The 25,318-nt window shown below is 41.8% G+C and overlaps 1 protein-coding gene across 2 annotated transcripts; it reads right to left on the bottom strand.

Moving 5' to 3' along the window:
- Window positions 1–48: 48 nt before the first annotated feature.
- Window positions 49–24,781, bottom strand: asns (asparagine synthetase). Of its 2 annotated transcripts, none has more exons than XM_004560956.5 (12): window positions 24,640–24,781; window positions 23,381–23,636; window positions 14,891–15,128; window positions 14,635–14,820; window positions 14,446–14,547; window positions 10,668–10,795; window positions 10,416–10,542; window positions 9,957–10,063; window positions 2,809–2,909; window positions 2,174–2,255; window positions 1,940–2,095; window positions 49–1,417 (listed from the first exon to the last, which is right to left on the bottom strand). In XM_004560956.5, exons 2-12 carry the CDS (start codon window positions 23,627–23,629, stop codon window positions 1,208–1,210), a joined length of 1,686 nt encoding a protein of 561 aa, XP_004561013.2. In that variant the 5' UTR covers window positions 23,630–23,636; window positions 24,640–24,781; the 3' UTR covers window positions 49–1,207. The 2 variants fall into 2 exon arrangements, with proteins under 2 accessions (XP_004561013.2, XP_004561014.2); XM_004560957.3 differs by lacking the exon at window positions 24,640–24,781 and adding an exon at window positions 24,329–24,348.
- Between the last annotated feature and the right edge of the window lie 537 nt (window positions 24,782–25,318).

Raw genomic sequence — 25,318 nt, 5'->3', positions numbered from 1 at the left:
TCTGATGGTAAACAGTGGTACTGCATGAAATATAAATGAAGTAAACAGTTTCTGTTGCAACAGGAAATTTTATTTTAGCGTCAATTAATGTAAAACACAGAAAAATAGAGACAGATAAAAGATTAGTTAAGAGAGAAATACAAATGCAATACTGCCTAGTGCAAACATGATTCAATAAACTAAGGTTGGATACAATTTCCTTGCTGTAGCATATGGTTATTAAATTACATTAGACTGCAGATATTAGTGATCTCTTCCTGTAATCCACTTTCAAATGTGACCATGGGTGGGACAGTTATATGAAATGTCTAACTCCTAGTTCCCAAACTGTTTGAATAGTCATTCATAGTCAAGCATGAAAAAAAATGATTAGATCTTTTACGCATGTCTCACTTCTGCCAAACATGAAAAATATCCTTTTACAAAACACTTGCATAATATGCTAGTTAGCGCCAACAATGCTGCAGTTCTAGCTTGGTGATTAAGAGCCAAACAAACTGAAACCAAAGCAAACCAAACCAATTCAAACTACCAGAATCAACCAAAGCTGTCAAAAGCTGGGAGGTAGCAGCATGATAACACTACTTACTGACCTCAGTCAGTTATAGTGTAAACATGATACCACCCTTACACCCTGTAGCTCAGGAGGTCGAGCAGGTCATCTACTAATCAGAAGGTTGGCGGTTTGATCCTCCAGTATGCACGCCAAAGATCCAATTCCATCCATCCATTTTCTTCTACTGGGATGCAGGGGCAGCAGCCTAAGCAGAGAAACCCAGACCTCTCTTTTGGAGAACAATAAAGCGGTCCCAGGCCAGGAAAGATATATCATCTCTCCAGCGTGTCCGGGGTCCCACCAAGGAGGCATTCTAGTCGGATCCACGAACCACCAGAACTGGCTGCTTTCGACGTGGTGGAGTAGCGGCTCTAGTTTGACAGTTTGATGCACAACAGTGGCATATAAACACCAGGCAAGTGAAAACAGGAAAGTGAGGAAGTGCTCAATGAAAGTCCACTAGCAGTTGGAGCTTATAGCAGGGTAACTAAGAGATGGTTCAGGTTCACCTGATCCATCTCCAGCTAGTCAGTATCAGAAAGGAAAATCTGAAAGTTTGAAGCCTAATCTTAAAAGCAGAAGAGCTTTGTCTTCGTTCTCTCAGCTCAGCGGAAGAAATTTTAACTGTAATTACACCCTCAAACACACAAATCATTGGTCTTTCTCAGGTTTATAGATGGACAAGGTACGGGCTGATGGATCGATGGCATCAATCCAGCGCGGCATCCAGTAATGGGAGAGCCACTGAGCACGGTCTGGGTAGTGCTTCTCAAACTCCTGTCTATAGTAGTAGGCCTCTTTAGTGCATGGGTGATTGTGAGGGAACCTCTTGTAAGCTTCCTCCATGTCATCATCGTTCACCTAAAAAAAACAACAACAAAACAAAACAGACGGGTCACTCGCAAACTTTGTTCAATCAATCAAAGCATCAACATCAACTAACGAGCAATGTCATAATACAGAGCTAAGAGGAACACCTACAATTTACTGAACCTCTCTCTGCGGTTTAATTAAAGATTTTAACGCTGTCGTGATTAGTGTATTTGATTAATTTTCTGTGGATTCTTGGCCCGTTCTAATTTAAATTTACTTTAAATGCAAAATTTTAAGTTAAAGTAAATATTTTATTCTGTCAAAGTGGTGCCATTGCACTGAGCTTGGAATTCTGATTTTTAGTAAGTGCACCTGTGTTATGAATTTGAAAATTTCCTACGTTGCCTTGTTCTTGCGTTATTGCATTCACAAACCTGGGTGTCTGCACCACCTGAAATCTGCCTGAAATCAGTCGAGATTTACTAGATTGTGAGAAGGCCGAAATCAATGTTAACATAAAAACTTTACTGTGAATGGGACCGAGTCAGAGGCTTCTCTACCAAATATTACCATTGACTCCAGATGCTCCTGCAGGTACGTGTACCAGGACTTCTTCACAGATGTCAGGCCATCACTAAAGGCTTCTTTACGCCTCCAGAGAATCTCATCAGGTATCAAGTCGAGACCTTTGAAGGACTCCCTCAGAAGGTGCTTCTCCACTCCATCCTGGTTTCACAGGACACAATACACTATTACAAAGCAAAGTTGCATGATAGTGTGGACACCAATATTGTACAGACTCACCCTAGGAACCCTCATTTCCTCAGGCAAGGAGAGGTAGTACGCTGTGAATCTGTGGTCCAGGAAAGGCACTCTCAGCTCCAGGCTGAAAGAGAGCGACACGAAATGAGCCTGAACTGAAATAGTCCATTGCAAAATCAATTTCTATCAAATTGTGTGAGTACAGGACAGGGTTACTAATAGGTCTATGCTATTAATCAGAACTCTGTCATTAATTTTTATTACTATATTTGAATAATAGTCAGCGTCACCCTATTGGTTGGTTGCATTATTTGGTGACCACTATTGGTTAATCACTGACATTTTGGCAATGGTTAAAATGAATGCATTAGTTATTTTACCACCAAAGCTCTCCAGCTGAATTCCTGCTGTCCACTTTACCCTCCATCCTTTTTCCCCCCCTTTTTATGGTCAAATTAAAGATGCTTCATGAGCACTACATGCTCTGAAAAGCTGTTGCACAAACAATTACAGCCAATTCTGAAAAAAGTAATTGTAATTACAGGACATTTTTTCAGCAGAAAATTATCGCCAACAACAGGCAAAGTGCAATGTTCCCTTTTTATTTTTTGCTAGATTCTTTCAGTTACCGGTCTTAATTCTTCGGGCAGGGCTAGTGAGTAACAAAGAAGGGCTACCCATGTGCAGCAGTGGTCCGATCAGCACGGAGAACATCAAACATGTAGAGCTCCTCCATCAGACGAATGCTGTCCTCTGCTGCAGCTTTGGGTGTTGGAGCCTAGAGGAGAAATAAAGCCATGTTTAAATGAATCCTTTTCGATTGGCATTCTAACTTTAGGTTCAGTCTGAAGTTTTCCTTCAGACGTTGTAATATTTCTGGATCACAAGTCTGACAATTCTGGCTAACAAAAGTGCTTCGTATATTTTGTCTGTAATTATCATTTAAAATCATTTTTATTTAAAGCAATGAAACGTCAAAAGAAAAAAACAAATGCAATGAACTTAGATTTGCTCTACTTTGTAAGGTTGTCCAGATTTTTTGAGAAGTATAATCATCCCAAAGCATAAAGATTTCTGTATTCAGATCAGTTTAAAAAAAAAAGAAGTCTTTCTTCTGCACAAGTTTGAGAAGCCACATGCAAGTCAGAACAGGAATTCCAGAGAAGTGATCCAAGCATGTCAAAAGTATTCATTCACCCATCCAAATCAATGAATTCAGGTGCTCCAGTCACTATAAAATCAAGCACCTAGGCATGCAGACTGCTTCTAGAAATATTTGTGAAAGAATTGGTCGCACTCAGGAGCTCCATAGTGGTACCATAATAAGATTCCAACTGTGCAACATAGGGATGGGTATTGATAAGATTTTCACGATTCCGATTCCATTTTCGATTCTGTTTAACGATTCGATTCTCTTATCGATTCATTTTTTTTTTAAAAAGGAGAACACTAAGGTCGATTAGCTTAGAACTTTGTTTTATATCTTCTCTTTGAACAAGATAGAAATTTAGGAGTAACATGGCCTTACAAACCCAACAGTGAGATCTTAAGAGATCCAGCCTACAGCTCTTCAATAGGGTGTCACAGGATCCCCAGGAAAAAAAAAAAAATTGTAAATGTAAAATAATAAAATAAATATTCTTCTGTAGCAATAACAAAGTATAACATAAATTGTTCTGTGGCAATTACACAAGAATATCCAGTAATGTCCCTGCCTACAATTAAACACATTCACTTACGGAAAATCGGGGGCATCTGCTGTGGCAAATGGGTGCAAGCCTTTTACCACAAACTGAGTCACTGCTCAGTGACATTCGTCTATCCTGGCCTGAAAGGAGACGCTAAAGGTAGACTGCAGCGAGAACTGCCAGCATCTGAGCCAGCCTCTGTCTGTCTCATCATGGTCACCTAAATGCACAGTAATGGCAGGTTTTGTAATAAGGCAGATCGCGCTAACATAATATGCACTGTTGTTGATTATTTACCTGCCGCATTAACGGGAGAGGACGTGCAAACGTTACCGCTGCTGCTGGGTTGAGATTCACGAGTCCGGAGCGGAATTAAAAACACGACATTCATTTGAGGTTATCGTGTGGTTTTTTTTGAGCAAATGCTTTTGCATATTCGTAGTGTTTCCTCCCTTAAATGAAATATCTACTTTGCAAGTATTGCAAGTTGCCCTGTTGTCATCTGTTCTCGTAAAGTACAGTGGGGCAAAAAAGTATTTAGTCAGCCACCGATTGTGCAAGTTCCCCCACTTAAAATGATGACAGAGGTCAGTAATTTGCACCAGAGATACACTTCAACTGTGAGAGACACAATGTAAAAGAAAAATCCATGAATCCACATGGTAGGATCTGTAAAGAATTTATTTGTAAATTAGGGTGGAAAATAAGTATTTGGTCACCTCAAACAAGGAAAATCTCTGGCTCTCACAGACCTGTAACGTCTTCTGTAAGAAGCTTTTCTGTCCCCCACTCGTTACCTGTATGAATGGCACCTGTTTGAACTCATCATCTGTATAAAAGACACCTGTCCACAGCCTCAAACAGTCAGACTCCAAACTCCGCCATGGCCAAGACCAAAGAGCTTTCGAAGGACACCAGGAAAAGTATTGTAGACCTGCACCAGACTGGGAAGAGTGAATCTACAATAGGCAAGCAGCTTGGTGTGAAAAAATCAACTGTGGGAGCAATCATCAGAAAATGGAAGACATACAAGACCACTGATAATCTCCCACGATCTGGGGCTCCACGCAAGATCTCATCCCGTGGGGTCAAAATGATCATGAGAACGGTGAGCAAAGATCCCAGAACCACACGGGGGGACCTGGTGAATGACCTGCAGAGAGCTGGGACCAAAGTAACAAAGGTCACCATCAGTAACACACTACAACGGCAGGGAATCAAATCCCGCAGTGCCAGACGTGTTCCGCTGCTGAAGCCAGTGCATGTCCAGGCCCGTCTGAAGTTTGCCAGAGAGCACATGGATGATACAGCAGAGGATTGGGAGAATGTCATGTGGTCAGATGAAACCAAAGTAGAACTTTTTGGTATAAACTCAACTCGTCGTGTTTGGAGGAAGAAGAATACTGAGTTGCATCCAAGAACACCATACCTACTGTGAAGCATGGGGGTGGAAACATCATGCTATGGGGCTGTTTTTCTGCCAAGGGGACAGGACGACTGATCCGTGTTAAGGACAGAATGAATGGGGCCATGTATCGTGAGATTTTGAGCCAAAACCTCCTTCCATCAGTGAGAACTTTGATGAAACGAGGCTTGGTCTTCCAACATGACAATGATCCAAAACACACCGCCCGGGCAACAAAGGAGTGGCTCTGTAAGAAGCATTTGAAAGTCCTGGAGTGGCCTAGCCAGTCTCCAGACCTCAACCCCATAGAAAATCTGTGGCGGGAGTTGAAAGTCCGTGTTGCTCGGCGTCAACCCCAAAACATCACTGCTCTCGAGAAGATCTGCATGGAGGAATGGGCCAAAATACCAGCTACTGTGTGTGCAAACCTGGTAAAGACCTATAGTAAACGTTTGACCTCTGTTATTGCCAACAAAGGTTATGTTACAAAGTATTGAGTTGTATTTTTGTTATTGACCAAATACTTATTTTCCACCCTGATTTACGAATAAATTATTTACAAATCCTACCATGTGGATTCATGGATTTTTTTTTCACATTCTGTCTCTCACAGTTGAAGTGTACCTCTGGTGCAAATTACTGACCTTGGTCATCATTTTAGGTGGGGGAACTTGCACAATTGGTGGCTGACTAAATACTTTTTTGCCCCACTGTATAATCAAATTTTTGAGCGTTTGAGCCGCTTAGGCGCCATGTTTCCTGCCAGGTAAATGACGCTCCGCAACGTGGTGACGTCATTCGGGGCGACTGGAATCAATAAGGGAATCATTTGCAAAAATGGCAAACAATTCCAAGGAATTGAAACAGTGGGAACCGGTTCTCAACAAGAACCGGTTTTTGATACCCATCCCTAGTGCAACAAGTCCAGTTGCAAAATTTCCTTGCCACTAAATATTTCACAGCCAACTGTTAGTGGTGTTATAAAAAGTGGAAGCGACTGTGAACGATAGCAGCTCATCTACAAAGTGGTAGATTGTTTAAAATCAGAGCGGGGTCAGCAGTTTGGCAGTTGCCAGGAGAACAGTACTTGTCTGCCTGCACTGTGCCAAGTTGTGGCGGGGCGTGGTAATCGGTGCAGCAGCAGGATAGGCGAATGCACCTGCAGGGCATCCAAAATCACACCTCGCCAGGTTAATAGACTAAACTGGGTCACGTCATGTTTTTGTTTGTGTATTCTTGTGGCTGGCATCTAGGGAGCTGCAGCCGAGGCATGTTGTAACAGCAGCCGAGTTACATAAAGAGTAAAAAGTCACCGAATGCTGGATCGTGGTCCTGTCGTGCCTCCTACCTGCCACAGAAGTGGTTGGTGAAGGGAGCATTATGGTCTGGGGTTGTTTTACTGCAGTTGGGCTCGGCAACTTAATTCCTGTGAAAGGACCTCTAAAGGCTTCAGCATACCAACACATTTTGGACAATTTCATGCTCCCACGTTTGTGGGAGTTTTGGGATGCCTCCCTCCTGCTCCAACATGACTGCGCACCAGTGCACAAAGGAAGACATGGATGAGTGAGTTTGGTGTGAAAGAACTTGACTGACCTACCGAGTCCTGACCTCAAGCTGACAGCATTCCTTTGGGATGAATTAGAGGGGAGACTGCCAGCCAGACCTGTTCATCCAACATCAGTGTCTGATCTGTCTGACAGGCTGAAGGTTAAGGCTAAGCCTCTGTCCTGCTTTTCCCTTCTTACTGTTGCCAAATGCATTCTCATATGGGGTCATCTGACAGTTGGGGTTTTTGTAGGGTCTTTACAATATAAAGCACCTTGAGGTAACTGGTGTTGTGATTTAGCATTGTATAAATATGTCTGTGGAGGTTCTCAGTCATCCAGGTCATCGTAGTCAAAGGAGCTTGCAAAGAAAAGCGTCTGGACTTCTTTAAGTTGCTTGAAGACGTTTCACCTCTCATCCGAGAAGCTTCTTCAGTTCTAAGGTCAAATGGTGGAGAGTCCCAGATATAAATCTAGTGGGAGTATCCCCCCACAGAGGGACAAAAGGACCCCTGATGATCCTCTAAGAAGCCATCAATGTCCACTGTGAGCGACCACATAATAATAATAATAATAATAAATATCTATTCTCTGTAGATTGTAGAGACTGATTTTGCCTCTAAACAGGAAAATTACTACAGAAGTAGTTACAGTGATTTTCAGCAGGTGGTGGAAACCCTAAAGTCAGTTTTAATGGCTCAGCACAGGGAAAAGAGTCACAACTCACAATTTCTACTGAGAGCTCCAGTAGATTTTCTTAGTGTGCAGGCTGTGATCAGCAGACCTGCAGCTCTTTGTGGATTTATACACCTGGATTCAACCAGATGTGAGCAGATGTTTTATGAATTGTCCTGGCCAATTTCCATCCTCTACACTGATAGTATTGTTTATATTAACTTAATACTAGATGGCCACTGTGCATCACAGTACAGCAAATAAACCTGTTTATCCTACACTAACCTACATAGGATTTTCTACTGAGCCTCAAAATAACAGTCAGTTTTTCAGCACATTAAACAACATGGAAAAGAAAAAAGAAAAAACAGTGTGACATGTACAGACCCAATATCTGACTTGGAACAGAATAGCCCTTTGTCATTGCACATGTACAAAAAATTGTGGAAATTATTTAAAGACATGAGGACTTGCATATAAGATTTAAACTAGTTTATCAAACACCACTGAGCAGCCGTTGTCTTTAAATCCAATCTCTTCCTCCTCTGCGGTCCTGAGTCAAGTTTGCTCTTTCTTTTCTCTCCCTGTGAAAAACAGCAGCTGTACCTTTAGCTGCAACACACTGTACGACAAACTGCACACAAACAGTTTGATGTTTGTTGGGCTGATACAAACGCTGCATTTGAAATGACCTGTCACTTAAAAAAATGTCACTCCCTTTATGCTCGCCCTTTTGTAGGGTACGCTAGATGCCAAGGTGCCCAAACCGCAACTTATGGACACCTGCAGTCGTTCCAGTTTTGTGACAGGAATAAAAAGAAAGAAAGGAAAAAGAAAACAATCCACTTTAACCACTGACAATGGCCCACAATTGTGCCTCTTTGATCTCTTTTTATGCTACATCCTGCCTTTCATGCATTACTATTCACGCTCCAATCAGTTTGATGTGTGAAGGCGGCAGTAACATGAAATAATAACTTCCCTCAAATGTCTTAATGAGCCTGCTTTAAAATGTAAGGAGTGGAAAATACAGATATTTTTTTTGAAAATGTAGGGGGTAAAAATAAAAAACCCAAAACAATAACTCGTAATAAAGTATAAGTAAAGTACAGATGCCTGAAAATTGTACTTAAGTTCAATAAGGAAGTATTTGTACTTTGTTACTTCCCACCTATGCCCATTACTGTATGTTCAAACTAACAAAGTGAGAAAGAGAAGAAATGTAAAGGTGATGAATACCCCACGCTGTACTCGAACTGACAATCTTCAGCAGGCAAAAGAAAGATAACAGAAATAATTATGAAATCAGGCAACCAATATCAAAATGATCTGGAAAGTAGTTCAGTCTGCAACCTCATGACATACAGCAAATAGCTTACTGCTGTAGAGTGAAAACAGGTGTACCTAATAAAGTGGCTGCTAGGTTTACTAAAGAGGCTCAGTATCAGTTTTGTGACTCAAAGTATTTTTGTGGCTGGTCTTATGACTCATGAATTGGTAAGAGTTTCACTTTCAGGAGATGAAAATTTGTAATTCACATTTGCATTATTTAAAGTCTGTGGCACATGATTTGCTGCAAATTGCAAGAAATGTAACACTGGAAACAATCCTGTCTTATGCCTGTTGTGGTCGTGATAGTCGCTATCAGGACTGTTTATTTTTAAGAGGGGGAAACAATATCACAACCAGTGCATCATTGTTGTGTTTGTTGTTTTGACTGTGTTCACCTGATGGTTTCTATCTCTGAATATAAATTAACTATTCTGTTTGGGAATGCAAACTGAGGTAGCAGGAGTCATTCCTTGGGAGCAGGGACCATGGGAGTCATGTTTGTGTTGCTCTGGTTTTCCCCGGGACCACAAAGAGTGTTATGCTACATGATGAGTCTAGATTCAGCCTGTGCTGTCCAAGTGTGGAGGATGAAGTGTATGGGGTGGCATTTCCCTCAATGGAAAAACAATGCTTTTCACCAGAGGAGGATATATCAATGCGTCGAGTTATCAAGATAAGATTCTACGACCAGTGACAACACATGATCCCACAGAGAAGGGTTTATGTGGAAGTGGAAACGATAAAGTAGCCTGCCTGCAGTTCTGACCTCAACCCCACTGAACACTTGTGGGTGTGCTTAGGTTTGCTGCTCATGTCAGTGACCGACATAACCAGACTGGCTTACTTGTGACAAAGAATGGGACGCCATCCCACAGAAGTGTGTGACCAAGCTGGTGGTGCCAGGGTGTTGTGCATGTCTCTTCTACATTCTACTAAAGCAACTCTCTATTAAATGAATACATTTTTAAACTGCCAATATTCTTCAGACTTCAATTATCAGTAGCCCAGTAAGCAGTTTGGCATTGGCAGAGAAGATTTGAGATGGCCATAGTATAAGGTTTATGAAGCACTGTTACACAAATTTCATTAATTTTTGTACTAAGTTTATGTGTTGTCACAATTCTATTACATTTAAGATAAATCAGCCTGAAAAAACAAAGGTAAACCATCAAACTCACCTTGTGGAAGTAAATGTATCCCTGCGTCAGCTCATCAGAACCCTCTCCAGAGAAGATCACCACACTGTCAGTCTTCTGTCTGATGTACTTTGAAATCAAGTACATGCCTGTACAGTTAATAGTAAAAGAGTGTAGAGTCAAGTGCATTCCTGCTCATGTACCCTTATAAAAACAAATCACAACCTACTGAATGTATAATATACAACTAGAATGCTGTTATGTTTGATTACATTACAGTTAATATCCTACATGTCCGACGCCCATGTGGTGGTGCCCTGATACAAGGCCACGTAAATTTTGATAACTTTTTCCCTTAATAAGTGAAAAAATAATTAAAAAACTATTTTAAAACATATTTGACAATGTAAAACAAGTATGACAAATAAGCAAGAAAGTAAAATCAAGAAGGGACAAACGTTTTCACAGCACTGTATATAAAGTGCTTTGTGTTCCACTCACCCACAGAGGCACGTATTGTGGTGATGTCATAGCTCTCCAGGTGGAAGATGACATCCTTCACAACTTCAATACCTTCTTCTACAGTGAACGTCACCTCATGGTGTTCACTACCAATATGAGTGGCCACCTGACAAAACACCAATTGATGATTAAAAACACACCAAGACCTTTTTTTAAGTGATCCGTGACACACGCCAATGTTATAAGCTTAAGTTATAAGTTAGAAACAGGTCTTATAAGTGAGGGACAAACCTTGCGAGCAGCTACGATGTCTGGACTGTCATCTGATCCGATTGCAAATGTCTGAACGGGATATGGCAGCTTCTCCTCTTTGGCCAGTTTTACAAGTGTAGCAGCAACCAAACTGGAGTCCAGACCACCTGAACAACAGTAATATACGTTTATATTCTATATCTGGAGTTCCAGAGGGTTCTATGCTGAGAACAATTGGATAGATAAAGTTGGGCATCATCTGAATAGAAGTAAAAAATGCATGCGGTGTGTTTTAATGATACCATCTAAGAAAAGCTACTATAATGTAAACAGAAGGACCTAGCACAGAAGCCTGTGGAACTCCAAAATTAACCTGTGTGTGTGAAGAGGACTCCTCATTTATGGGAACAATTGGAATCTATATCTACGTCATATCTAGATATGATTCAAACACGGTACCTTTAATACCTACAGAAGGTCTAATCGCTGTGATAAAATATGATAGTCAACACTATCAAATACCTGGTTGAGGATTAGGAGGACAAGCAGAGATTAGTTCTAAACCATTCCTGTTTTATAACCACTCTTTCAAGAATTTTTGAGAAAAAATTAAAGATGAATCAAGTGATGTAGTGGTTTAATTACTGCAAGCTTGAAGGCCTGTGGTATGTAGCCCGTTAACAGAGATAAGCTGATTGCATTTAAGCTCGAAGCATTATTTAATAATAGGTCTTCTTTGAGCAGTACTTGTACACAAAAAATGTTTTTTAAAGTTTGGAGAAAGTAATTAGTGAAGTTAACTCAAAAAGATCGATTGGAGAACAAGACTAAAAAGCAAGAGATTGTATAACAAATGCTGCATTTCTAACAAGGCTTGGACTGGAAAATGATTTACTTACAGAAGTCAAAGAAAAAGCTGTGAGCTTAGTTTTTTTAAGGACTACGATTTAAATCACTGTGTGACCAAACATGCAGAAAAATACAAGAACTTGTTTGATGAATTGCGGGTCAAGGAGTCGGATGCTTTGCTAGCTACACTGCAAAGCCAACAATGATTTATTTTTATTTTTGTTACAAATCTACACACATCCAGGGATGCAGCTGACAAGGCAAGTTGTTTCATATCCCACACAAACTGTTTTCTGATGGAGAGCTTATTAAAGAGAGCTGGGTGGATAAATCAGTTGGAGCCCAAAACAGACTTTAGCTTTTTTGCTGAACGAGAAAAGTGAACTGAAACACATCTAAAGCATTTATCGTTTTTCTATGGAGTTGATTAAATGCTTACATTTGTAAAAGAACTATTCAGTATTTTTAGCCATGTGTTAAATATAAAATGAAGTACTGATAATAATTATTGTTTTCTTGTTTATGACTTGGATTTTCGACTTACTCCACAATTTTATCTTTATCTTAATACAATATCCTTCATCTTTCAATTATCAGTAACATAATCCAAATTAAATAATTTACTGCTCTGTACAGTTGGAGAAAATTAATATTAAGCATAGTTAAACAGAGGTCATGATTGGTTCATCCCTGTGATTAAAGTGTAATTAAAGTAGTGGGGTTTTTTTTTTTTACATTTTAAGAGAAGCCCATTGAGTTTAATAACAGTTTAAATCCCATTCTGAGGCTGTCATTTACAGCAGCGGTCCCCAACCCCCGGGCCTCGGGCCGTGAGTCGTTTGGTACCGGGCCGTGAGAGTTGAGGCTCAGGTGTGAAATGTATAGTTTCCAGGGTTTTTATTGTTTTTATCGTTAACTCTGTTTTCCTGGGTCTTTTCATGTGTGTTATGAATAAATCTTTTTTTCGGTACCGGTACTAGTTTTATTTTGTTGTATTTATCCGCGACACCTTAAAGGCCGGTCCGTGAAAATATTGTCGGGCATAAACCGGTCCGTGGCGCAAAAAAGGTTTGAGACCGCTGATTTACAGTATCCACATGGATGCTAAAATCACAATAGTTTGGGAACTGTTTGGTCTTTGGTTGTTTAATACGATGGAATGGAAGCTGCTCCAAGGATTCTAACAATATGGCTCAGAGGTGTCGATTCATTTAAACCAGGGGTGTCAAAGTCATTTCAGCCCACTTCGACCTTAAGTGGGTCAGACCACTGAAACCTTTCTGTCAGTGTAAAGAAGTTCAGTTTTTCTACATGATACAGATAAAGCTGCTGTGACAAAGGAAAGGAATCTGTCAACAACTCTTTGGAGTTGTATTGTAAGAAATAAATGTATAAAATGAATCCAGTTTTGAGGGGGTGGTATGCATTCAGTACTAGGGAGAACACACATAAGGTTTAAGGCCTGGACAAGTTTGAAACCTTTTTTCATTAACAATGGAACATGGCTGAAAATATAAGCTGATATCACTTTAGCCAGCTCCTAATTTTAGAAATTCCACACTCAGTTTTGCAGTCTCCAGTATCACTGAAATACAGCCAGATGCTGCTCACTTTAAGTTTTCGTTTCTTTCTGCTACACTTGCTGTCTGCAGAACGTCCGCCCCACTTCCTTCTTTCACATAATGGCACGATCTCAGTCTGTCTTTGCATGTGATTGGCTGCATGGTGTGCCCATTAAAATAAATACCAAAAGATTCGGCTCCCACCTAGAGATGGGCCATTAATAACTGACATATGAAATTATCTCACAAGCCAAAAGTAATTGTATTTGGCCCACAGGCCAGATGTTTCACACCCCTGATTTAAATGATCACAATCATCCTGCTGTATCCAGGTTTTTCTAAAGCAAAGTAAACTATGTTGATCAATTATAAACTCGTGTACTAGCAGGAAGAGACCTGATGTTTACAAATCCACATTTCACCGTTTTACTCTTTGGTGCAGTTGAGCATACTATACAGTTCTTGATGAGGATGTCCACTTCCTGGACAGGGAGGAACGCAGGTTTGAGCGGGGAGCCAAGGACGTCATTTACATGAAAAGGGAAGAACCATCTCTGAATCGAGGAGGGGGCCTAAGGGTGCATCTTTCGCCATCTTACAATGCTGTGATTGCAGCCATTCCCCAACTCTCTGTGAATAGTACTTATGGCCATTGATTAATGATCTTTGATCAGTGGTTGATGATCAATGGTCATGAGAATTTGAATATTAAAGATCAAGAAACTGACCTCCCAGCTCACTGTTTGCCATTGGCTGTAGTTTCAGTCATTATGCAAATGTCCTGTTTATCTGCATTCAGTCACTTGGATGAGTGACGAAACGTTTCTCCCACTGAAAACGCAACGTCCAGATGAACAGAATCAACTTTTCTGGGATGATTCTAACTTCAGCGGGCAGTGCCATAAGAGGCTGTCACAGCTGTCATCCATCCCATCTACTACACCTTCCCTATTTCAGTAGCTGCCGGGGCCCAGAGGAGAGAGCTGTGTGGTTTGTGCGCAAGCTGGAGAGGGCAGCTGAGAAGCTGCATGTACAAAATGACCATGACATTAATGCTTATGATCAGTGTATGTTAACTTTTAACCACAACTCTATATGTAAATTGGATTGCGATGAATTGCAAATAAAACACTTCTTCACTTGTGAATGAACAGAAAGCTCATCACATGTAAGTGAAGTTAATGTTACTGTCAGACAGGTCGACTTACTCACACAGAATATGTCTATGTATGAACGCCTACTCTTAGGCGCTAAAGCAGAATAGCATGTCTCAAGGCACAGAAGCCAAATGAAAATGCAAGCCCTTTCAAAAAGGACATAAGATTAACACACACACACACACACACCCACACACACACACACACACACCCACACACACACGTTGTGCTCCACATAGCAGATGTTACCTGACAGAAGACAACCAATTCTCCTGTGAGCCATGAGACGTTTCCTTACAGCATTTTCAAACAGATTTCTGATGTTGCTCTTCACCAGTTCCTCATCCAAACCTAGGGAGACAAACTCTTTAATGTCCTTCACAAATACCATCTACCACTAGAAATGCTTGATGTTTAAAGTGGTGAATAGACTCTTACTTATAGGTAGTTTCTCCACTGTATCATAGATGGCATGAGAAGGCTGTTGTCTGCAGCAGTGAAACTGTTCCATCTGAATAGACTGAACTTTGCCACTTGGCTTTAAATCAAAGACCTCAAAGTGCCCAGGGGGGAAGGGGACAATGCTGGCAGGAGTACCCATGCCATGGGTAATGTCTATCAAGCCTGTGATCAGAATAAGGTTAGTAATGCAAACATATAAAGAAGCAACATTCAATATAAACCATCCCATTACCTTTGGCCTCCGAGCACAATGCAAGGAATCCATCGTCTGTGAGGAGTTTGAACAAAGGCCTAACACCATACGTATCTCTTCCCACATGCACTTTTCTGTTGGCAGTGTCCAGAAGAATGAAAGCAAATACACCATCCAGGAGAGAAGCCATCTTCTTAATGCCAAAGCGGTCATAAAGGTGGAGCAGAATCTCACCATCCATTTTAGTCTGGCAATCAAACTCAAATTGCTTCCTCAGCTGAAAGAACAAATGGCAACAAAATGATCATTTTAACTTTCATTAGTAGGGCTGGACCCTTAACCACTCTGGAATTTCCCCAGATGGCCATGAGAACTGCTTCTGTCTCTTTAGGTTAAGAAACAGGTGGGGGAGGATTGTGGTACCTGGCACACCCAGGTCTGTGCAGTGAGGGTGCAATGGGAGTGTGAGGCCCCGATCTTTAATTCCCAGATTTGGCAGAGCTCCATCCCAAGTGAGGCTAGGGACATTGAGTCATGTTCTGCACCCCACTGCCAGAGCTGCAGTACAGTGCTGCAGCCACAAGGTGGTTGGTGCCTGTTATGGCAGTTATCGCCAAACAAGATGGAAGACACCATAAGCGAAGGGAGCAGTTAAACTGAAGTACGAGTCCTATTAAGCTAATGGCAAAAGGCAAAGCCGGATGTGGCTCTAGCTGAAGCAAAAACGCAGGCATTGGAGGAACACAGTGAGGCCATGAAGCAAACCTTTGTCAGCAGGAATAGAGTGCTGCTGACTTCAAATGAGGATACAGTCAGGCAGTTTTGTTTATATAGCACCAAATCAGCGTGAACAGTGAGCAAGTGAGCAAGCTTGCTTCTTTAATGACTTGGCACTAGGGGTGGGTTTTGATAATCGATTTATCGATTAAAATCTATTCTAGCTCGGATAACGTGATATAGATTCATTAAAATCCTGAATCGATTTTTTAATATAAATTTATTTTGCCCAAAATGCCAGAAACTCAGGTGAAACCTCACAAAAAAAAACCACCAAACAGCTAAAACAGTGAATGAGAGCAGAAACACGGATTCTGCACATAAATGTAAACACACAGCTCGGACCCGCCAGATCAGAATCAGTGAGATGTCGCCTTTCTCACCCGACGGCACGGTCGGGGCTGAAAGCCGACAGGTCGCTGATTCTGATGTTTCGGCGGGACCGCACTTTGTGTTTACGCCCTTTTTGCGCTGATTCTAAAGCTGTTAGTTTTATCTCTCTCCAAACAATATTGACCAAACCAGCAGCAAAAGATCCAAACTACGCTTCACAAAAACATAAACATTCCCTCTTACTGTTGCGGTTTTGCTTCCACCACTCCTCATTTACATGAATAAATGGGAGTATATGAGAGGATGTAAGTATTAGTGTGTCTAATTCCTGCATCCTCTAATGTCTGTAACAACATTACGGTCAACAATATGGAACACTGCAGTGACGTCTCACAGGACAAATACAGAGGAGTGCACTGTCCACAAGAAGATCATTTGTAACCCCAAAAGGTTGATTCTGTTCACTTAGATGTAGCCTTTTCTGAATACGCTGTTACGTTCCCCTGAGGAGGCCCTGCTAGGGCCGTAACACCCCCCCCCCCATAAATACAAACCCGTTGTTTGTCAAATGATTATGATAAACAAAACCACAAATCAAGTCCGTAACCGTCGCATCAACAAATTGCAGGCTTTCCACCTACCAAACCCCATAGCAACGGTTAGGCATTTCCTGCGGAAACTGCCAACCCCATCTCAGTGGGTTCACAACATTGACAGAGAGTGGCCCCAGACCCTCGAAACAGTGTCCCATGTGATAGCCAGGGCTTTGGACCATCATATGTGGAGAACCCAGCAGGCAGCTAGTGGGCCTTACTGAAACACTTTGCAGACTATTCCTCAAGTCACCGGTACAGGCATGTTTGTTAGCCAGGGTTGCGGGTCTTACTGGTGGTTTTATACATGATCTGTCCACCTGCAGGTCATTTTGAGGAACTGGGACATTGTCAACCAGCAGCAGCTCAGGGTTAGTTGACCTCTTACACTGACTACATGACACTACTGAGCAATTGTGCTCCAAGTGTAGCCTCTTAATAGGCCTGGCAACCTTGTCGGTTTGAGAGCCACGACTGACTTTTCTCAAAGCAGGCCCTTTTTGCTTTGAGTGTGCTTTCTGTTTGAGTTTCAGTCTCAAACAGTTAGCAACAAGGTGTCCAGGTTTGTGGCAGAAGAAACAAAGCTTCGTTTTGGGTCTCGAATCCACAACTTTTTCAGCTTCGTTAGCTGGCTCCCTCCTAGCTCTCCAAGATGTATTATAGTGAGAAGGGATGTCACATTCTACCGCATTTGTTTTATGAGTTAGGGTAAACTCATCGGCCAGTATGGCAGCCTGCTGTAAAGTGGAAACCCTCTGTTCACTTAAATAAAGAGCAATACACTCAGGAACAGAGTTTTTAAAATCCTCCACAAGCATGAGCTCACGTAACAACCCCAAACTGTTAACCTGGCTTGCAGAGCACCACCTATCAAAGAGCTTCGCATTGTCCCTAGCGAAGTCAAGATAGAACTGACCCTGTGCCAACTCCAAACCTCGAAAATGCTGCCTATAGGCCTCAGGCACAACTTCATAGGCTTGGAGGACGGCACTTTTAATCTTTTCATAAACTAGGCTGCCCTGCCTAGACAGACCAGAGCAAGCTTGCTGAGCCTTACCTGTGAATTTACACAGCAACATCACCCCCCCACACGTCTTCAGGCCACTGTAATGCAGTTGCTATGCTTTCAAACACACTGAAGAAGCTCTCAACACTGGACTCACAGAAAACGGGAACCAGGTGGATGTTATTGCTTACAAACGAGCTTCTAGACACCTGTGCACTGATGGCTGCATCAGCCATTTTGGGGGCCGGAGAAGGGTTAGAAAACACACCCTAATTTAGACACAACCACACCCGTCTGCCAACTCACTCAGACTACCCAATAATTAACCGATTAATGGAAAACTACACAACTTACTTTAACTGACCAACTTACCTCTTGCAGTATACACATTAAACAAACACAACTTACCCAGTTCCTAAGCACAACAAACTTTACCTATCTTCTGGAGCGTGCCGGGCTCGAGGCAACTTGAAAGGCGAAACTTCAGCGACTGGAGCCCTGAATTGCCTACCCCCAACAGGGAACGAATCCCCGCCCAGGATTACTCCGAAAATAAAAAAGGCAAAATAACAAAAGAGTGCCCGAAGGAAGAACTTTATAAGCTCAGCTGGACACTCACCTAACTTAACTGGGAAGTTGAATCTCTAAAGGTGAAAAAAAGCAAGATAATCAAATACCAATTCCAACTCAAAACTCCCTTTTCAACTATCCCGGATGAGCCGCCACTTGTTACGTTCCCCTGAGGGGTCTAGGCAGGGAGGGGGAAGTAACAAAAGTGACTGGGTCAGAAAAAGGAGTCAAGGAGGCAAAAGGGTAAATTAAAGAGTTTTATTAAAGTTTCAATTTATACTAACTAAAAGAGACGGACGAGCCGCTATCACCATTTAAGAAAACAAACAAAACTCAGGCGTTGGTCAATAAAGCACAAAGTAAGTCAAAAAGAGTGCAGCTCACTAGCTGCAAACACAGACACGCAGCTCACTAGCTGGAAACACCCCAAAACACTCAGCTCACTAGCTGTAACCACACTAATGGCACTCTGGCCCAGAGCTCACCTTTCCCTGGGCTTAAATACTTTTAATTACTGATGAGAGTCAGCTGCACAAAAGGGAAAGGTGGCACCTCCGGCAGAAGAGGTAGTGGGACACGCCCACACAGGCACCTTCAGGAGGAGGCCCTGCTAGGGCCGTAACAACGCTCTGTCCAGATGAACAGAATCTGTTCAGCAACAACTGCAATCAAGCATTTGCGATAACTGGCAATGAGTCTTTTACAGCGCTGTGGAGGAATTTTGGCCCACTCATCTTTTGCAGCCACATTGGAGGGTTTTTCGAGCATGAACCGCCTTTTTAAGGTCATGCTACAGCATCTAAATCTGATTCAGGTCAGGACTTTGACTGGGCCAAACTCCAAAGTCTTTGTTTTTCTTAAGCCATTCAGAGGTGGACTTGCAGGTGTGTTTTGGACCATCGTCCTGCTGCCCACAACCAACTTGGGGTCACGAACAGATGGCTAGACATTCTCCTTTCAGATGTTTTGATAGACAGCAGAATTTAGCACAGCAAGTCTTCCAGACTATCTCACTACCACCACCACATTTTATTGATGGTGTGATGCTCCTTTTCTGAAATGCTGCCTTTCTTTTACGCGAGATGTAATCGGGCACACGTCTTACAAACATTTCAACTTCTTATATTTATCTGAAGTTGCAGATGCCCAAGTCTTGGGCATCTTCAAGATGTTTTCTGACAAAACTAAGATGAGCCTTCATGTCCCTTTTGCTCAGCAGTGGTTTTTGTCTTTGGACTCTGACATTCAGGCCATTTTTATCTTAGTTTCTTATTGTAATCCTGAACACTGACATAAACCGAGGCAAGTGAAGGCTGCAGTTCTTTGGATGTTGTTCTGGGGTCTTTTGTGACCTCTTAGTCATGCTGCACTCTTGGGGTAATTTTGGTCGGCTGCCACTCCTGGGAAGGTTCACCACTGTTTTCGCCATTTGTGGATAATGTCTCTCACTGCGATTTGCTGGAGTCCCACAGCTTTAGAAATGGCATTATAACCTTTTCCAGACTGAGAGATCTCAATTACTTTGTTTCTCATTTGTTCCTGAATTTCCTTAGCTCATGGCATGATGTCTGGCTTTTGAGGTCTACTCCACTTTGTCAGGCAGGTCCTATTTAAGCGATTTCTTTATTCAGAAGGTATGATAGTAATCAGGCCTCGGTGTGGCTGGAGAAATGTAACTCAACTTTATTTATGTTATAGGGGAGAAAATCACTTTTTCACACAGGTCCATGTAGGTTTTGATTTTTTCCCTCTCGATGATAAACACCTTCATTTTAAAACTGCATTTTGTGTTTACTTGTGTTATCTTTGTCTAATATTTAAATTTGTTTGGTGATCTGAAACATTGAAGTGTGACAAACATAAAAAAATAAGAAATCGGTAAGGGTGCAAACACTTTAATGCCCCACTATCTCGAAGACTTGATTACAATTCTTGCTGCCAAAGATGGCATAAACAGGAATAGGTCACAGTTTTTCCACATAGGACCAGATAGTTTTGGATAACTTTTTTTTCTCCCCAATCATTTAATCAATCAGCGTTTAAGACCTTAATTCCAGACATCCTTACCACCAAACTGGCCCACCCTCAGATTCCCCCTGCCACCTGGTACTGGATCAAAGCTTTCCTCACCAACCGGCCTCAATCAGTCAGACCCCCCACCCCCACCCCCACTGTCACTCAGCACCAGATCCCCACAGGGGTGCCCCCTATTGTACGCCCTGTACACCTCTGACTGCATACCAACTCACCCAACCAACATCATCATCAAGTATGTTGATGACACCACAGTGGTTGGGCTTATAAATAATAATAATAATAATAATAATAATAATGGATTGGATTTATATAGCGCTTTTCAAGGCACCCAAAGCGCTTTACAATACCACTATTCATTCACTCTCACATTCACACACTGGTGGAGGCAGCTACAGTTGTAGCCACAGCTGCCCTGGGGCAGACTGACAGAAGCGAGGCTGCCATATCGCGCCATCGGCCCCTCTGGCCAACACAAGTAGGCAAGTAGGGTAAAGTGTCTTGCCCAAGGACACAACGACCAGGACAGAGAGCCCAGGGATCGAACCGGCGACCTTCCGGTTACAGATGAGATTCCCAACCCCCTGAGCCACGGTCGCCCTTTGTAGAATTTGTACCTCTGGTTCCCCAAAAATAAACTAAACATCCTTAAAACAAAAGAACTTGTCATGACAGTAGCTGGCATAGACAGGTCCACTCCCCTCTCATTATAAATGGAGAATGTTTCACCACCTTCAGGTTTCTGGGCACAAACATCTCTGGTGATCTCATCTAGACCCACAACACCATTCACCCTGGTAAAGAAGGTCCAGCAGTGGCTGCACTTCCTCCATGTCCTGAGGAGGAACAACCTGGACCAGAAGCTGGTCCTGGCCTTCTACCACTCCTCACTGGAGAGTGTGCTCTGCTACTGCCTGCGTGTCTGGTACACAGCAGCCACAACTCAGAACAGGAAGGCTGCGCAGAGGGCAATTGAAACTGCCACCCCCCCCCAAAAAAAAAAAAAAAAAAAAAATCATTGGCCTCTGAAACCAAGGCCATCGCAGGATACCCCTTGCATCCAACCCCACACCCACTCATAGCCATAGTCTGAGTAACCCTCATAACTGAGCCGCTCACACACAGACTCTAGTCAGACCAAGTCCATTGCGCTTCTTTCAAGCACTTTGCAACCTGTCTTCTAATGTGTGCCTTTCTCCTGTTTTTATATATATTCCTCTTGTTTGTTATTTATTCTTGCTGTATATAACACTTTATCTCTTTACCATGCACAGTTGGTGTGGAGCACCCACAATTTCATTATACATTTACAATAACAATAAAAAACTATTCCATTCTATTCTTTGTCCAGTATTAAAATTTGTTTAATGATCTGAAACATGCAAGTTTGATAAATATGCAAAACAAATAATAAACTGGGAAATGGAGCAGGGCGATATGACCAAAATATTTATCACGATATACATTTGAAAATTTGCGATAACGATATAACTGACGATATAATTGACACTAGACAAAATGCTTTACAACTCCACAACTTTATGTATTTTCACTTAAACAAGCAGCTGTTTTTTATGTGCATTAAAGTTATATAAAATGTAACAGTGCAAATGCAAATTCCTCGCTGACAGTTTAACCAAAAGGCCTTTCCAGTGGAAACTGGCCGACATATCCTCAGCATAACCATGTATAATATCCACAAAACTTAAAAAGAGGTCATACACACACAATACGGTAACATTATGTTGAAGCACAGTATGTATCACTCCGCGAGGCTCCGCCTACGACAGCCGTAATGCTCCGACAATCCATTAAGCGGTGCGGCTTCGTAGCTTAGCAAAGTCGTACTGAAACATTTGACAGATTTTCGAGCGCCGTGTACATAAAATCGTTTCGAGGTCAGTAAACACAACCAGAGTTCATACATAAGGCACACGGGATTATAAGGGGCACTGTCGACTTTCAGAAAAATCAAAGGATTGATTTTAAGTGCGCCGTATTTTCCAAACAACACGGTAATAACGACGGCCCGCTAGCATGCTCTACCAAAAATAGTGCTTTGTTGTGTATCTGACAGATGAAAGCCAAACCAGTTCCACACCACTGAAGTTGCAGCATTTTTACAAACCAGTTCTGGTTCATCGTTTCACTCAACGATCTGCTTTCGCCCTTCTCATTCTCCGTCGCCGCCATGCTTTTTCCACCATGTGCGTATGAAAACAAAGGCACTGCGCATGATCGTTTTACCCATATTCGATCGTGAAATTTCATTTTCTTATTGTTGCCCAACATTATATACCGGTATTACCGTGAACGGTATGATATGGCCCAGCTCTACTGGGAAAGAGGCAAATACTTTTCCACTGTATACTCAAAGCCTATAGAAAGAACAGGAGTTACAATAGTGCATTCCTAACATGCACAAAAGATGAGATTGGTTTTATTTATTGGTGGCAACCATACCACCCAGCTGTTATCAGACAGGCTTTCTGAAAATGGAGCAAAATTTGTATTTAAAATCAAGCATATAAATCCCTGTTGTATGTGTCACACACGTAAAGAACTGGAAGTATTATAAGCATGAAGGAATTTCTATATTCTCACTGATGATTGGGTGACACTTCTGACACATTAAAGAACAGAAAGCCTAGGCCTTTATCACCATCTGGAGACAATATGCTGTTGAATCAAGAAACTCTAGTGAACACGATCTTCTGAATGAACATGGACCTGGTTTGAACAGTGGGTGTCATCTTATAAATGCACCCAGACAATTCTTTGTTAAATGACATGTTCATGTATGCAGTGGCCGTAGCTCAGGAGGTAGAGCAGGTCATCTACTAATTGGATAGGTTGGTGGTTTAATCCCAGGCTGCTCCAATCTACATGCCAAATATCTTTGGGCAAAATACTAACCCCAAGTTCCTCTCCAGTACATTCATCAGACTGTCAGTGTGTGTGAATGTCAGACAGATAGCATTTAAGCATAGGGAAAAAAAGTACTTGTATGTTGTGTAAAACACTTTCAGTGCTCAGGTAGAGTAGAAAAGCGCTAAATAAGAATCAGTCCTTTTATCATTTATATTAGAGCGTATTATGTTCTACTAGAGACTTTAGTTTGCAGTAATGTGATAACTGGATGTATCCCCTGCTCGAGAAAAATACTTCTTTAAACAACCACTAAAGTTTCAGAACAGAAAGGAGCAGAAGTCTTACTGTTTGGTGGTTGTAAATCTCTCCATTGTAGCAGAGCCACATGTAAGGAAACTTCTTGATGCGCAGCGGCTGCATGCCATACAGCTGGTCCACAATGGCAAGGCGATGGAAGCCAAACCAACAGTTGGTGAAGCCATTAACATTCTCAAAGCGGAAAGCATCAGGGCCTCTGTGAGCAATTTTCATGGCACAGGTGCACTGAACTGACATGGACTCGTCGCTGCCAAACAAAGCCCAGATACCACACATTTTGCAGCTGTGGACAAAAACAAAGAGGCATGTAGCTTACAAAGAGATTACACAGAGTTTAGATTTCTAGAAATGCCTACATAAAAGAGACGATATGCAAATACAACGCAGTGAGTTGGAGGATTTGGTCACCAGCTTCAAAATGAAACTTCAAAAAGCTCAGAGTCTACCTCTCGGATCTCTAACACAGCCAAACAGTAACTTAACAATAACGTAACCCTAACAAAATATCCTTCATTGTTCCTAGTACAATGGGTTTTAAGTAACAGGACATTATCATGCTTTACAGAATTCCCACGCTCCATGAACACAGCAGACTGATTTTCGAATTTGACTTCAATCACGTTTTAAACTAAACATGTGAGGTGGACGAAGATCGCGCTGTACAACTGACTGTGCTGCTGAACACAGTGTGTGTGCGTTGGGAGCGTTTGAGTTAATAAGCCACGAATTGAAGTCTCTGGTTGCTTCGGACGCACCTTTCCTGCCTCAATCTGTAATATAAACTTTAACAGTTACTACGAAACAACTGGGGGGCTTTGGATAATTAGATAGTAGACAACAATAGACCTATCTGTGATAGAAACGGTCTTCAGTTAATACAACTACCATCAAGCGCTATTCATAATCCTACCAATTAAAAATATGCTCAGCTACAACAACTAATATCCGGAAACTATTTGTGGCTTTCTAACGTACGCCGCGTGCTCAGTTGAACCATTCGTCCAGCTGCGGTGTTGTAGTCGGACCGGTGTTCCAGATTAACTGGTGATAGCAACCAGTCTGCTGGGTGCCTCGGATACGCTGAATTTTTATTAACACTGTACACAGTTGGACAGTGCTCAACATTCACATAGCATATGAGATATACTTTTAAAATTGTAATATATCTAAGTAAAATTACACATGGCAGTTTTCCCAGCATGTTTTTGCTGTGAACGCTTCCCAGTGGAAAGCCTCATTCCTGGGCACAAGCTTTTGATGAAGACAAAGAACGCAATGCAGCTTACCGTTTTCACCTTAAAACTTCCGCAAAGAAAGGCATAGACTGTTTGAATACTTGTGGCTAAGATGACGCAACGTTTCAATGAAAAAAGGGAGAAAAAAGCTACACCGCGAAGGCATTTCACCGGATAAGTAACCGCATCTTCAAAATAAGAGCCACGGCACAATAATGGCTCTACAATGATATCAAGATGTTGGAAAAACGTGGAAAAATAGAATGTATTATGAAAAGCACAAACTAGAAAAATAATAATTGGATGGATGCTTGGTAGATATGATAGACATGGTAGGCAATTTATTAAATCATAAAATTAGACGATTTCAAAATGATAAAGTGAAAACTAGGTAGAGATCTTGAGCTTTACTTTGATAAATTCCCTATTCATTTATTTCTAGCAACGGGTTGTTTGACGAAGTAGCTGACAAAGTTGTGTCCGCCTGCAACACTAAAGCCACACCTGCGCTCTGCACCACCTACATGGCTTCTCTTCTTGTGCAGTCTGTCACAAACGGTGGGAAACTGATTTGGCAGCAAAGTTGGTCTTTTTCGCCGCTTAGATCCCATCTACCTGCAGATCTAGTTTTGTAAATGTATTTCCAATGGAAACTAGCTCATGCTGTGAATGCTTGTGTGGTATGATTCATAATGAACACTTGTACCCATAAAAACAAACAAAATGTATT

The sequence above is a fragment of the Maylandia zebra genome, linkage group LG22 (genome assembly GCF_041146795.1).
Source record: "Maylandia zebra isolate NMK-2024a linkage group LG22, Mzebra_GT3a, whole genome shotgun sequence".
In the NCBI taxonomy this organism is placed as follows: Eukaryota; Metazoa; Chordata; class Actinopteri; order Cichliformes; family Cichlidae; genus Maylandia; species Maylandia zebra.
Note: the sequence above shows the minus strand (reverse complement) of the source record. Positions and strands in the feature narration are given on the sequence as shown.

Excerpts from the sequence above, each read along its gene's own strand:
- asns (XM_004560956.5), bottom strand. The coding sequence starts at position 23,629 with ATGTGTGGTATCTGGGCTTTGTTTGGCAGCGACGAGTCCATGTCAGTT. Across the intron at positions 15,129-23,380 it reads AGATTTACAACCACCAAACA|CTGAGGAAGCAATTTGAGTT; the intron begins GTAAGACTTCTG and ends TTGTTCTTTCAG. Across the intron at positions 10,543-10,667 it reads ACATCGTAGCTGCTCGCAAG|GTGGCCACTCATATTGGTAG; the intron begins GTTTGTCCCTCA and ends GTGTTTTGTCAG.